The sequence below is a fragment of the Crocuta crocuta genome, unplaced genomic scaffold, assembly GCF_008692635.1.
Source record: "Crocuta crocuta isolate KB4526 unplaced genomic scaffold, BGI_CrCroc_1.0 scaffold374, whole genome shotgun sequence".
Lineage (NCBI taxonomy): Eukaryota > Metazoa > Chordata > Mammalia > Carnivora > Hyaenidae > Crocuta > Crocuta crocuta.
The window spans coordinates 3,793,541-3,808,935 of NW_027532613.1; the positions used below are offsets into that span (position 1 = coordinate 3,793,541).

The 15,395-nt window shown below is 39.2% G+C and overlaps 1 protein-coding gene across 3 annotated transcripts in view; it reads left to right on the top strand.

Annotated features, from left to right (window-relative positions):
* IL18 (interleukin 18) overlaps positions 1 to 15,163 on the top strand; it is a 41,529-nt gene extending 26,366 nt beyond the window's left edge. For 2 of the 3 annotated variants that reach the window (XM_077780572.1, XM_077780570.1), the window contains exons 2-6: positions 5,016 to 5,102; positions 5,921 to 5,932; positions 10,468 to 10,602; positions 11,559 to 11,692; positions 14,416 to 15,163. In XM_077780572.1, the coding sequence (XP_077636698.1) occupies positions 5,024 to 5,102; positions 5,921 to 5,932; positions 10,468 to 10,602; positions 11,559 to 11,692; positions 14,416 to 14,637 (582 nt within the window). In that variant the 5' untranslated portion in view covers positions 5,016 to 5,023 and the 3' untranslated portion in view covers positions 14,638 to 15,163. Of the gene's footprint in view, positions 1 to 1,523; positions 1,964 to 5,015; positions 5,103 to 5,920; positions 5,933 to 10,467; positions 10,603 to 11,558; positions 11,693 to 14,415 lie in introns of those variants that run through there. The other variant, XM_077780571.1, reaches the window with a different exon arrangement.
* Positions 15,164 to 15,395: the final 232 nt, after the last annotated feature.

Here is a 15,395-nt window from a genome sequence, read left to right on the forward strand (position 1 = left end):
CCTTAGATTGTAGCTTCATCAATTGTTACTTTAACTGTTAAAATTGCTTCTGAGTTGGTTTTCTAGGATCTGTCCAGTCTTGCCCCATCAAATCCACCCTCTACATAGCTGCCAGGGTGAGCTTTGTAAAACATAAATTTGACCATGTTTTTCTCCTACTTAAAGAGAGTCAGTATTTTTTCAGAAAAACAATTCAAACTCTTTAGTCTACTTAAGCAAGGCCTTTATAATCGGACTCTCCTTTACAAGCTTATGTCAAACTGAACTACATTGCAAGATGCATTTTATGTGAATTGAACTAGGCGGAATCAGCTAATGTAATATAGAAATGGTAGTCTCACTTTTTTTTAATTGTTTAAGTTTTATTTTATTTTGAGAGAGACAGAGACAGCACAAGTTGGGGAGGGGCAGAGAGAGAGGGAGGGAGAGAATCTCAAGTGGACTCCAGGCTGCTGGCACAGAGCCCGATCCAAGGCCTGAACTCACGAAACCATGAGTGAAACCGTGAAATGATGACCTGAGCTGAAACCAAGAATCGGACACTTAACTGACTGAGACACCCAGGCGGCCCAGTAACAGCCTCACTTTATAGGCAAAATGGAAATATGTGAACTCCTCAAAATTAGTTTATCTAGAATGATGTAATTTCAAAGCTGGTAGGCCAAGTGAGTCATGAGCTGTTAACACTCAAGCTGTTAACTTGATGAAATTATCTGCTTCCATGTTGTTATCATGTAAGCTAGGTTACTCTTGAGACATAACAGTTATTGTTATGCTATTTTTAAATTCACTATTTATGCCATATTTAAATTCACAATTCATTGCTGGGCCGCCTGGGTGGCTCAGTTGGTTGAGCATCCAACTCTGGCTCAGGTCACAATCTCACAGTTTTTGAGTTTGAGCCCCGTGTTGGGCTCTGTGCTGACAGCTTGGAGCCTGGAGCCTGTTTGGATTCTGTGTCTCCCTCTCTCTCTGCCCCTCCCCTCCTCGCACTCTGTCTCTGTCTCTCAAAAATAAATAAACATTTTTAAAAATTTAAATATTCACTACTATCATAATTTTAAATATTTTTATATTTGATAGTAATGTCATCAAAGAGCTGAGAGGTATTATTACTGCTTGTGCTGAAAAACACCTCCAAATAAATATTTTCCCAAAAAGTTGAAAAAACAGATGCCAGAAAAGAATGATAAAAAGGCCAAAGTACCGCCATAATAGAATGTGTGGAGAGAGTGCTATGCAAAGCATTAGCTATAATGCTGAGAAAGTTAAAACAAAGAAAGAAAGCAAGAATACACTCTGGTTGTTGTAGATTTATGTACTCTGAGGATATCTCTTTACATGCTTTTACATTTACTCCCAAGGAACAGTTAATCTTTTTTTTTTTTTTTTATGTTTTTATTTATTTCTAGGAGAGAGAGAGACAGCGTGAGCAGGGGAGGGTCAGAGAGAGAGGGACTCACAGACTGAAACAGGCTCCAGGCTCTGAGCTGGCAGTCAGCACAGAGCCCGACGCGGGGCCCGAACCCACGAACCGCGAGATCATGACCTAAGCGAAAGTCGGACGCTCAACCGACTAAGCCACCCAGGCGCCCCCCAAGGAACAGTTAATCTTGAACTATGTGAGATCTTCAGAAATGTTTTCTTCCTACCCAATGGGACTGCATTTGCATTAACTGCAGTAAAAGTGATGAGGCTCCAACAAGCAAGATTTTCTCAAAATTCCCTGCTTCTGGCTTTTGCTCATGCTCTTCCCTCTTTGTGGAAAGCTCTTCCCCTGACCTTGAAAATGCCTGTCTCTCTTTCAAGGCAGCACGATTATCACTTCCTCTAAGAAGTCTTCTTCAACGCCACCAGGCAGAAAGAGAGGATCTCTTGTAAATCCAGCTCTGAACAGCATTCATTATACTATTTCGTAATTGTTTATATATTTGTCTCTCACTAGACTCTGAGTAATTGGAGGGTAAGTATTGTGTTTTTCAGTTTTCTAGCTCCATGACTGATATGTAGTGCATGCTCAATAATTAACTGATGTATGATTTCAAATATTGTGTAATATTATTATTTTTAAGGTTACCATGTCCTCTAAACCCATTCACTCACTGACTAAATAAATACTCACGGGAGTAAACACTAGTAGTTTCATCCAATTCTTGCATATACTATTTAGGGCTTTTCGAATACATTATTTTCTAAAAATATGAATGCATTACATAACGTTAAAGCTTGTAGAGAAGACCACCTTGCCATTATTTCATACATACGAAATTATATAAATATATGCTTGTATATTATATATCTACATAAATTTGATAACTATCCACATTTGTACGTGTATAAGGAACTGAACCTAGATAGAACTGTTCAGTAGCCACAACTGACAAATGGTTAACTTAATTTGGATTAAGTTTTTTAACTGGGTTTTAATTTCTGGCTTCTTCTACCACATATGTTTAGCCTCAGCAGACCAGGTCAGAAAAGAATTTGAGTCAGTTCTCTACCTCTGAGCTTTGACTTAAATACTCCTCTGTATGCCAAAGACAACTGTGAACCAGCCACCTGCCTTAGAGCCTCAACCATAACTACCCTCAGGAACCCAATGTACTGGTGAACTCTGCAGTCGGGCCTCTTAATCATTTCTGTGGTACGGACTCTCACAGACAATCTGGTTAAGTCTGTGAACCCCTTCTCAAAATAATGTGTTTACATGCATAACACTAAATACTTCACGGCTCAGTCAGTTAAACGTTTGACTTCAGCTCAGGTCATGATTTCATGGTTCGTGAGTTCAAGCCCCATGTTGTGCTCTGTGCTTGACAGCTGGGAACCTGGAGCCTGCTTCAGATTCTGTGTCTCTCTCTCTCTTGCCCCTCATGCTCTCATGCCCCTACTCATGCTCTGTCTCTCTCTGTCTCTCTCTCTTTCTCTCAAAAATATTTAAAAAATTATCTTAAATACTTAGGCTTATAAAGCAAACCTATTATATTAAAATAGGGTTATCAAAGGGCATCTGGGTGGCTCAGTCGGTTGAGCGTCTGACTTCAGCTCAGGTCATGATCTCGCAGCTCATGAGTTCGAGCCCCACGTTGGGCTGTGTGCTAACAAAAGACTCAGAGCCTGTAATCTGCTTCGAATTCTGTGTCTTCCTCTCTCTCCCACCCCCTCCCCTGCTCATTCTCTCTCTCTGTCTGTCAATAATAAATAAATGTTAAACAAAAATTTTTAATAAAGTAAAATAAAATAGGGTTATCAAAAAAATTTTTTTAACAAATCTTGATATAGTATATATATGTGTGTCTTTACCAACACATAAATAACAAAATCTGGGGCACCTGGGTGCTCAGTCAGTTTTGAGTATTGGCTTTGGCTCAGGTCATGATCTCATGGTTTGTGAATTCAAGCTCCACATCAGGCTCTCTGTTGTCAGCACAGAGCCTGCTTTGGATCGTCTCTCCCTCTTTCTCTGCCCCTCCCTCACTTTCTCCCTCTCTCAAAAATAAATAAACACTTAAAAACTTAAAAAATATATACTGGTGGTACTAATAACTTTTGTATATTTCAAAGTAGTGAAGAGTTTAAACCCTGCTTCAAGATCTCTACAACAATTATAACACCGAAGGAAACATGTATTTCTATTACTGACATTAGAGATAGTGCTGATAATACATACTGTGGTTTCCTATACCACTATAAGGGAAGGAACCACTAAATTTCAGTTAGAAGTAGGGGAAAATAGGGACGCCTGGGTGGCTCAGTCAGTTAAGTGTCCGACTTGAGCTCGGGTCATGATCTCTAGGTCCATGAGTTCCTGCCCCATGTCGGGCTCTGTGCTGACAGCTCAGAGCCTGGAGGCTGCTTCAGATTCTGTGTCTTTGTCTCTCTCTGCCCCTCCTCTGCTCGCACTCTGTCTCCCTCTCTTTCAAAAATAAACATTAAAAAAATTTAGAAGTTGGTGAAAATAAATATGTGAATTTTTTCCCATCTAAGTTCACAAATTTCTCAGATATAGAAACCCAGACAAAGGTCTGGAAGGACACACACAATATTGGAGTGGGGTGGAATAGGGTGGGGCAGAGGAGAAAAGCAAAAAGAAGAAGTTTTAACTTTTAAAAATCCTGTATTATTTGTTTTTCTTTGTTTTTTTTTTAAATATTTTTATTTATTTCTAGGAGAGAGAGAGACAGCGTGAGCAGGGGAGGGTCAGAGAGAGAGGGAGTCACAGACTGAAACAGGCTCCAGGCTCTGAGCTGGCAGTCAGCACAGAGCCCGACGCGGGGCTCGAACCCACGAACCGCGAGATCATGACCTAAGCGAAAGTCGGACGCTTAACCGACTAAGCCACCCAGGCGCCCCTTTCTTTGTTTGTTTTTACAGAAACACTGTATTTATGTATTAATTGTGTAGAAAACATAGGATAACCCAAACTTCAGATCAAAAGCTCTGGCTGCTCAAGGAGAAAAAGGGCCATCAGATGCCAGAGCCCTGCAGAGTCCTCATACACTGCCCTCCCTCCCAGGCAGAAACACTATTTTTACCATTGCCTCATCTTTGGCACTTTGACAATGAAGTCAGAGAGCTTCAGTCTCCCATGCACGTGAACCCATTGGTTGTAAGACAGAGATAGAGCCAATCCATAGTTGCGTGACAAGCATCCTATATGTATATTGATAATATATTTCCTCCAAGATACTAGGACAATATTTCAGTTCAGTAGTGGGCCACTTATCCATCCTTTAAAACACTGTCTTATGAGAAGATGCTTTCTAGATTCCAAACATCTGTTGGTTTACAAGAGAACATTTGAACATGTGTACTCATAAGCTGAAGACCCAAGCGTTTATTAAATGTCCTAAGTGTTCATCAGCATACTGGGTGATACACTGGCTTCTGAATTTGTAGGTGTAGTATAAGGCAGTAAGTAGAGTTCAAGCCCCACACTGGGCTCTCTGCTGTCAGCAGAGGTGTAAATGGAAAAAAACATTGCCTTTTCACAAAGGACTCTTTGCTTTCATTAGGAATAAAGATGGCTGTTATACCAGTAGAAGATGACTGCATCAACTTTGTGGGAATGAAGTTTATTAACAATACACTCTACTTTGTAGGTAAGTCTAAAGCAATAGGTCAGATAAGGGTTCAGATAAATGTATTCATTTAGAAAAGATGTGAGATAAACTATGAAGTGCCTCTTTTTTGTCACCAAATTCTGTTGTAATACCAATGACACTCCTCTCCGGAAAAAAAAAAAAAAAAAAAACTGGGCCTCTAGAAATTAACCAAAATATGTCCAATGTCCTAACACCTGATAACCACGTGTCCTGGCACTTTAGCTAGCAGGAGCCAATCTATAATGTGGCTGCAGGTGCACCTGATGAAATCGCACAAAACTGGGTACACGCAGGGAAAATAATTTCCCACAACAAACTGGTAAATCATATCAGAAATACCTTATACATAGAGTTCCATTAGTGGGTTATGCCAGTTTATGTAAACATACTTGACAAATAAAAACAGATTCTAATGATTCATCTGTGGGCAGTTTGGATCCATTTGAAAGTTTGGCTTCACTTGAAAGCTTCACAGAAAGTCCCTAGATGGCTGTCCATTGAAACCATAAACTTAAAGAGTATATCTATCACTTTACAAAATTTCCTTTTAGGTAAAGACTTAAATTTGTAAAGCCTGGATTTGAGTTTTATATCTAATTTAGCTGAGACCGCACTAAGTCTAATGAGCTCCGTTTTATGGGACTTATGGCATGATTATATAAAATTTCTGATGGAGGCCCACAAAGGCCATCACTGGTAAATTAGTAGTTAAATATTGGGGAGTAACAGAAGAGTCATAAAATTGTAGGGCAAGAGAAGATTCCTAATTGAAATATAGAGTTTAACATATTTTGTTTTTCTTTTTTTCCCTTTAGGTGACGATGATGGTAAAGTATAAATTTATTTCCCTTTCTTTGCAAAATAAGTAGCTATTTGAGTAAGCATCTCTCAGACACACCCATGTCCTCATTCTCAACTGAGAGAAACTGGTACCAGTCTATTTGAGAAACTAATCTTCCTTCAGAGGAATGTGGGTGCAAAATGACAGCCTTGGAATAAAGATGACCATAAGAGATACAGAGAAGAACCTCTAACAAAATATGCTTCTCTCTACACCTTAGGGACTTCTCTAACTCTTAGAATCTACAAAATAGACTTCGCTTATTACAGAGATCCAAAGATTATCAGGAGGTCATGGATTCTCTGGAGGAAAAGGGGATTGAAACAAGAGAATTGTCCAAAATCAAGAAAACTTTCCTTCAACCCTCTGTCTCAGAAATGTTTTGGGAAGAAGCCCAGGAGGCTCCCAGGTGGCAGAGATTTTTGGAAATAGAGGAGACACGGGAGGGTAGAGCAAGGAGAATTATGTAGCTGAGTCATTACGTCTAATTAAGATGAGGATGTACCCAGTTCTTGTCCTTCTGGACAAGAGCCATGTCTGGTCTACCATCCTCTAACAGACCCCATGTTATTAAAGGCGATTAGTTTCTCATATTTTTCCTTAAAAATAGCACTTTCCCCATCCTTAAGGTGATCCTTACTGTACTTGAAGTAGAAAATATCAACTTTAAAATACTATTTTCTCATGTGTCTTTTTCCCCCAGCTTGACTGAAATATAACTGACCTATAACTCCTCATGTTTCTTAAAGATTGCTTTGCTCTCCATTTATTTAATTCAATAAATATTGGCATCTGTATCCCAGGTGCTATGTTACACAGTAGGATACAGTGGTGAGCAAAACATGGTTTCTCCAGGCAGAAGCAGCCACTGAGGAAGGCGGTTAGAATATGGTATGTTAAGTGTTAGCACAGCATGCTAAGGGAACACAAGGAAATGGCACCTAATTCAGTCCAGTAGATTCTGGGAGGGCACTCTGAAGGAGGGACAGACTTAAAGAGTGAATAGTGGTTAGCGAAAAGTAGGTATTGTGGGCAGGGATAAGACCTCATGCAAAGGCCAAGATGTAAAAGAAAGCATGGCATGTCTGAACAACTAGAAGTAATTCAGAATGGGATAGGAGAATGAGGAGAGAAGAATGATAAATAGGGTGCAGATAAAGAAGCTTCCTTTATTCCAAGATAGGGAATTTGGATCTTATCTTTGGGATAATGGGGATTCAGTAAGCATAATATGTATGACCTGGGATACAGACCAGTTTGCTGCAACAAAGAGACCCAAAAATACAGTAACTGAATAAGGTAGAAAATGCTTCCATGAAATACAAGTCCAAGTAGGAAGTTTAGGATCAGTATGGCTGGATACCGCGTGATGATGGTGGGATCTCAAGTTTTTTCTCTTGTTATTCTAGTATCTCTAAGTTGTTGAATTCATTCACATACTTGAAAATCATTACCATACTTCCTGGGTCCATATGCCAGCTAGCAAGAAAGGGTTCAAAATAAGAGGAAGACAGCTCCATTCCGTTTGAAGTCTCTGCTTGGTAGTTGGACACATAAACTCCACTCATATTCCACTCATTAGAATTTAGTCATCTGGTCACACCAACTGCACGGAAATCTGGAAAATATAAGTTTTATTCTGGGTCACTATGTGCCCTGTTAAAATTTAGAGATAACATGGTCTCCTCTCTGAATTTTAACTTTAATTAAAACTGAATTTTAATTTCTCATGGCTTCAGTATAAAGAATTGATGTGGGGACAAAAAAAAAGGGGGTGATGCCAATTAAGAGGCAATTATTACAGTCCCTGTAAGAAATAATGGTGGCGTGGATTAAGGTAGACACAGTGGATGCCAATGAAGAGCTGTGCATGGATTTTAGAAATACTTAAAAGAATCAACAGGACACGGTTGGGGCTGGATTTCGAAGTGGGTGGAGAGAAAGACAGAAAAGATGATGCCTACATTTTTTCACTTAGCCAATTTGTACCATTCCGTTAAATGGGAAACACAAGAGGAAAAGCAGGGGAAAGTAGGGTATGTGGCGCCAAGAGGAAGGCATGAATTTAGTTTTGGATCTTATCTGTAGGACATCCTAGTAGAAATGTCCAGTGGACTCTTGGACATAGAGTTCTGAGCTTGGGATGAAAATTTGGGCTGAATATATAAATTTTTTTAATGTTTATTTGTTTTTGAGAAAGAGACAGAGCATGAACTGGGGAGGGGCAGAGAGAGGGAGACACAGAATCCAAAGCAGGCTCCAGGCTCTGAACTGTCAGCACAGAGCCCAACACAGGGCTTGAACTCATGAACGGTGAGATCATGACCTGAGCTGAAGTTGGATGCTTAACTGACTGAGCCATCTAGGCACCCCCAAAATAAAATCTTAATTTTAAAAAAAGGAAAGAGACAGAGAAAAGCTAAAAAAAAAAAAAAAAAAGAACAGAGTAACTAAAGAGGAAGAAAAAACTAAAAATAAACAAAAAACCCCAAGAATGCCATAGAATCTCAGGAGAGCATTTCAAGCTAAAGGTAATAAATAGGCACTGTGTTGGATTTTGCACTGTTGAAAACCAAGGACCAGAAAGTCTCTATTATATTTAGCAACAGGGAGTTTGGTGACCTCAGTGAAAGTAGCTTGATGGAGAAACAGAGGCAGAGGCAGACTGCAATTAGTAAAAAAGTGAATGGAAGGTAAGGAAGTGATACAGATAATCTTGCCAGAAGTTTAGCTATTTGAAGTAAGAGAGAAACAAGGCCAGCTACAGAGTGGAATATGGTTGATGGAGGAATTTTAAATCCAAAAATGAGGGGCGCCTGGATGGCTCAATCGGTTAAGCGTCTGACTTCAGCTCAGGTCATGATCACACGGTTCGTGGGTTCGAACCCTGCATTGGGCTCTGTGCTGATGGCTAGCTCAGAGCCTGGAGCCTGTTTCAGATTCTGTGTCTCCCTCTCTCTGCTCACTCTGTCTCTCTCATCTCTCTCAGAAAAATAAAACATTAAAAAAAATTTTAATCCAAAAATGAAAAGAGTTTTATGTTTTTCTAATTATAAAAATAGTATGTTTATTATAAATAATTTCAGGCAATGAAGAACAATAAGCAAAATAAAACATGAAAATAACCCAGAAATAATCATTGCTGTCATTTTGATGCAACATTCCTATACTTCTTTCAGTATATATTATATGTACCTAAGCTTCTTTTTCCAGTTTAATACACATACACATATCTCCATGGCAATGAATATTACAGTTATATTAAAATCATGATCTTCATAGTAAGAGCATATCAAAATGTTTTTGATCAATTCCCAAATGATGTCATTTAAGTTGTTTCCAGTTTGTTGCTGTTATATCAACAGTGCTCCCAGAGGCATTTGTGTGAGATGAAATATTTACACATTGGTCTGATTGTTTCTTTAGAATAAAATCCAGGAAGTAGAATGGGTTGACAGTAGAAAGGGGATGATTGGTAAATCAAGGTTTCAGTAGAAGACACATCCAAACCACAGATGGAGTTAGCCCTAGACTCCAGAAGGGGCACCTTTTGCACACTTTCCCCCCTGGGAGAAGAGGAGTAGAGGAAATTGACTGGTGGAGTAGAGGAAATTGACTGGTGGTGCCACAGTTATGTTTGTAAGTGGAGAGGCAGGAAATCATCTGCTGAAAGTGAAAGCAGTGGTCACCATGTAGAGATCCTTAGGAGACAGGAGGAGGTTTAGAATCACAGCTCTGGACCACGGAGGAGGGCAGAGCTGTAACAGAAAGGAAGTACTGACAATCGGTGAACTGGGAATGTACCAGTTTGTACATTTGTATAATTGCTTGGCGGCAACCCTCAGCAGCCAGGCTTGGGGCTTTGTAGTAGAAGGACACATAAATTCAGGACTTAAGGTACTGGCAAAAGGTAGATAAAATGATGAGTTATAAGGTCCAGGTTTCATAGAGAAAAAAGGGAAGACAGGAAGAGGTTAGACAGGGAGAAAATGTTAAGAGTCAGGAGGATTCTGAAATAGAGGAAAAGCTTAAGAAGGCTAAAAGGATGGGAGATTGTGGTTTGGAAATAGGATATTTGAATTTAAGACTATAGAAAGAGGGGCACCTGGGTGGCTCAGTCAGTTAAGAGTCCGACTTCGGCTCAGGTCATGATCTCACGGTTTGTGAGTTCAAGTCCCATGTCAGGTTCTTGTGCTGACAGCTCAGAGCTTGGAGCCTGCTTTGGCTCTGTGTCTCCCTCTATCTCTGCCCCTCCCCATCCACGCTCTGTCTCTTTCTCTCAAAAATAAATAAACTTAGGAAAAAAACGACTGTAGAAGTAGAGTAGTGATAACAAGGTGCTAAGAAGAATCAGGGTGCATGCTTGGAAGTGGGTTAAAAAATACTGTGCAACTTTGTCCTAGCATCTTCTACACCAGAAGATTAAGATTAGTAGTTATTGAAAACTGAAATATGTAATATGCTTATTTGTAATTTGGTGAGAAAAAAAAATTCTTTAATGAGATTTAATGTGCATTGTAGAAAACCTGGAATCAGATTACTTTGGCAAGCTGGAACCTAAAGTCTCAATCATACGAAACTTGAACGACCAAGTTCTCTTCATTAACCAGGGAAATCAACCTATATTTGAGGAGATGTCTGATTCTGACTGCACAGGTATTTTTTTTTTTTTTACAAATAGTTTATTGTCAAGTTGGTTTCCATATAACACCCAGTGCTCATCCCCACAAGTGCCCTCCTCCATGCCCATCTCCCCCCTCCCCCCCACACTCATCAGTCTTCAGTTTGTTCTCAGCATTCAAGTTTTTTTAAATATATATTTGTAACATAAAAATTACAAGCTTATTTCTTCCCATTCCATTTAACTGTCTATATTATTCTAGAATAGACCTACTCCTCAGATGAAAAAATCATAGGAGTAGTAATAATTTCACACACAAGAAACTTGATAAGGCATCCACATTTTTTTAGTTGGGGTGAAAAACTAATGCAACAAAGATATTGCTAGGGGTCAAGCTACTCTGAGCCTATATGTGGGTCACCAATCCCTTCACTATAATGGCACTAACTGTGTAGGATCTCCATTTGGACCCTTAATACATAGCTGAAATTGCCAATGGCATTTTCGAAACTCCAAATCAAAAAATAAATACACAAGCATTTTGAGTAAGTCTGTCTTTCGCCAGAAATTTAGAATGCCTTACAAAAGGAATCCGTTTACTGCTCCTTCCAAGGTTTGAATTCCAAATATCAGAGCTTAGGCAGAGTTGAAACAGTGAATGTGCACTTTGGGGGGAAAAAAACTATATGTTTACCTTAACAGATAGATATTAAATATTCTATTTAACATTTAAAGGTTAAAAAAATCTTTTAGAATTCATAGTGTCTCTAAAACATTCAAAAATTTGCCGCATTTGTGTTATAATACATATTATGAATGTGTTTTAAAGAAGGTGAGAGTGCCCATGTAAAGTTTCCTGCTCACTGGCTGAATCTCAGAGGACAGAAATGGTGATGGGTCTGTTAAAGATTATCCTTAGGCTAATTTCCATAAATAGTGCTTTGCAGAAATTCTTCTAACTAATGTTCTTATTTATTAATGTTTATTTCAGATAATGCATCCCAGACTAAATTTATGATATATATGTATAAAGATAGCCTCACTAGAGGACTGGCAGTAACCATCTGTGTGGCATGTCAGACCGTCTCTACTCTCTCCTGTGAAAACAAAACTATTTCCTTTAAGGTAAGACTGAGCCTTTATTTGTTTTAGTCATATTTATGTGCAAAATTTAAAAACCCAAATATCTTAAGTCCTATTTTTTTTTCAAAGTTTATTTATTTGAGAGAGAGAGAGAGAGTGGGGGAGAGAGGGGGCAGAGAGAGAGAGAATCCCAAGTAGCAGAGCCCAGCACGGGGCTCGATCTCACAAACCATGAGATCATGACCTGAGCCAAAACCAAGAGTTGGACACTTAACCATGTGAGCCACCCAGGTGCCCCAGGATTATATTTTAATGTGGCTTTTTCCCCCTTCCCAAGTTGCCCCTTGGCATGTCCACTAAGGTTATACTCTAACTTTCAGTAGGACTGGGTGATCTTGACAGCGGTTCTTTATTGGCAAATTCCCATGTAGCAACTCTTTCACGACATGGGATTCACCTTTCAAACACTGTCAATTGGTGAGCATCCCCTGGCTGCTCTCATTGGGAGGAAAGTTTTCTGGGTCAGTCTGTAGCTATTATAGTTAATGGTTGTATATCTGATAATAAGGGAACTAGGCAAATCCAGGTATAGGGGAGACTGAAGCTTATACAATTTGGGCAGCCCTTTAAAAAAAAGAGAATATAAAATCACCAAAGGCATAAAGTTGATGGTTTATTTAGAATAAGAAGGGGCCTTAAAAGAGACCTGTATAAGTGAAGGGCTCTGACATTTAAGCTTCATAGCAAATGTGTTTCTGGAAGGACTCAGGCAAGGGGCAGGAAGAGGGAAAGGAAGGGGTTAGGACCAGTTTTAGTTCATGATCTTTAATCCCATTCTCTACTCATTAATAAGGATCTTAGCAGTGATTATAAATATAGCCTAAGCTCTAGATAATAAGGCACAACTGCTGCCATTGTGCTCACCTCTCTGGGTTGGTTACTAGCTATAAAGTCCTAGTGCTTCCGGTGACCCCTGTTTTCCTTCGGGCAAGAACCTTCATGACACTAAGAGGGATTTGTTTCAAGAGCAAAGGATTATTAATGTCAGTGTCTGTTTCTTGCATATACATCCAAGTATGGTCAGGTTTCTTTCAGACTTACTAAAGCAATTGGGAGAGGACCAAAATAAGAGATGTTAGGTCAAGCTTGCCTCTCCCTGGGTTCAGATTCAACTCCTCCTGATGTAATGATGTAAAGAATACCTTAGGCCCTCGGAGCCCTCAAGTTTCACCCAGTAGGGCTTTATAAGTTGAGCATTCCCCAAGGTCACTGGGATTGTCTCCACATCCATTTGTTGTGCATCTTCCCAATAAGGGCTACGAATAGTAAATACTAAAACTAAAGAAAGCTACTACCCCAAGATTTTCTTGCCTGTGTTCTGAAATATGACCTTGAACTAGTTAGAGATCACATAGTCCACCTATCCACATCTCCACCTTCAACTGTAACTTTCTACACTAGGTTTGAACTAAAAGGTTTCTCTGTCTTTAATATTTCTAGAGTTTTTGAAGTTTTAGCTAAGGATTATTTATCACTTATACATTAGACATTAGATTAGTCCCAAATTGGCTCCCCCAGGTTGGGGCTCTTCCTACATTCTGGTATACTATAGGCAGCCTCAGAAATATGTGCCAGTGGGTGAACTAGTTTATACTGTCATCAATTCAAGACTGTTACCTGTTGATAAAGGAAAAAGGTCAAGAGTTATGACTATAAATTCCATAATTGATTGAGAAGTTTGGAGGTACCCCCAGATTCTTTCAGGCCTCTTGAGAGGATGCTAGAATACTATTTTGGGTCTGGAGGTCTCTCCATCAATCCTTAGAGAGGATCATGCTCATCTTTGCTAGCAGGAGGTCAAAATTAAGTTCAAAATGTCTGCTGGCACCAGGATTGATATGGAAAGAACATTGGGTGGTCCTCACATTTTCTAATCCATTCTGAAAAGTAGGTATGATGTAATAATAGGAAAAGTGCAGGCAGTACTGGCACCTCAGTGACTAGCAGGATTACGGTTCAAGTAATCTAGCTATTCTTGAGAAAACCTTCTTCTGTGGCTGAAAGATATAAGAATCAGCATTTGGCCTTCAGTGAAGGACCCAGCCAATTTCAGGATAGAATGTGAGGAACCACTATGGAATTGGAGTGCTTGGCAGAGAAAAAGTGCTAACTAAGCGAATAAGCAGGGCTATCCTGGAACCTAGGACCTAGCCCTAGTACAAGTAGTGGGTCTACTTATAGCAAGTTTCAGTCCCAGGCTCCACTGAAGGAGGGAAGAATCTGGGATGCCTGCACTTTCTGCCTCTTTCACACTAGGCTTATAAACAAGAGCTAGCCTATGCCTAGGAGTGGAGGTCATCAATGTCTTTGGCTGTGAATGGTTGAAGAAGACAGGAATTGACATGAGTCCAAAAAGGTTATGGTTTGTGCTAGAACTCTGCTTCATCTTGACCAGATATGGACTCCACTCAGGGGAGAGGAGAAAAGGAAGCTATCTAACAGTTATATTGGGAGAAACTAGAGGCTTAAACCTGAATGTGCGCTGAATGGTGGGAAAAGGCAGATTAAATAGGGAGAACAGATTAGGAATTAAGAGGGAGAGGAAATCAATAGTCTTATATTCAGAGGTTTGTTTGTTTGTTTGTTTTCTTAATTGGTAAGAATAAACACTTCTTTAGTTCTGTGCAGTAATGTACTTCAAAATAAATCAAACATATTCAAATTGTTCATGTTCTTAAAAAATTAAGTATTTTTTTTCTCTGTAGAAAATGAAGCCTCCTGATAGTATCAATGATGAAGGAAATGACATCATATTCTTTCAGAGAAGTGTTCCAGGACATGATGATAAGATACAATTTGAGTCTTCACTGTACAAAGGGTACTTTCTAGCTTGTGAAAAAGAGAACGATCTTTTCAAACTCATCTTGAAAAAAAAGGATGAAAATGGGGATAAGTCCATAATGTTCACTGTTCAAAATAAGAGCTAGATTAAACTTGCATAATTTGATCTTTCGGATTTTTTGTCTTTCAGAAAGGTTTTAAGACTTTGTATCTATAATTGTAATAATGAAATAAAATGGATAGTTGTCTTAAAAAATACTACGAAGAAATGAATAATAAGATTTCACAAAATTGAGTTGACTCTTTCTTATCCAGATGAATAAAATATTTGCATAACATTAAGAGAATGCATAGTTTCAAAACACATTCTGCGGGGCGCCTGGGTGGCTCAGTTGGTTGAGCGTCCGACTTCGGCTCAGGTCATGATCTCACAGTTCATGGGTTCGAGTCCCTCATTGGGCTCTGTGCTGACAGCTAGCTCAGAGCCTGGAACCTGTTTCAGATTCTGTGTCTCCCTCTCTCTCCGACCCTCCCCTGCTCATGCTGTCTTTCTCTCTCTCTCTCAGAAATAAATAAGAAATACTAAAAAATTAAAGAAAACACATTCTGCATTGTTAATTGGAACATAGATTATACTCAGTAGACATGCTTTAAAACATTTGGGTTACTGGTCCTAATGATGAAAGATACTGATAACTTAAACTTTCTAATTTTTTAAGAATATCATTAAAACCATCAAGATTTTGTAGAGATAACTTCACTTGACTAATTTCTGCATTTCTTCCAAAGTCAGGTATCTTTCAAAGTCAGTTAGATCCTGAATCCAACAGCATATACAAAGGATTATATGCTCTGATCAAGTGGCATTCAACCCAGGAATGTAAAGATGATTTAATATTATAAA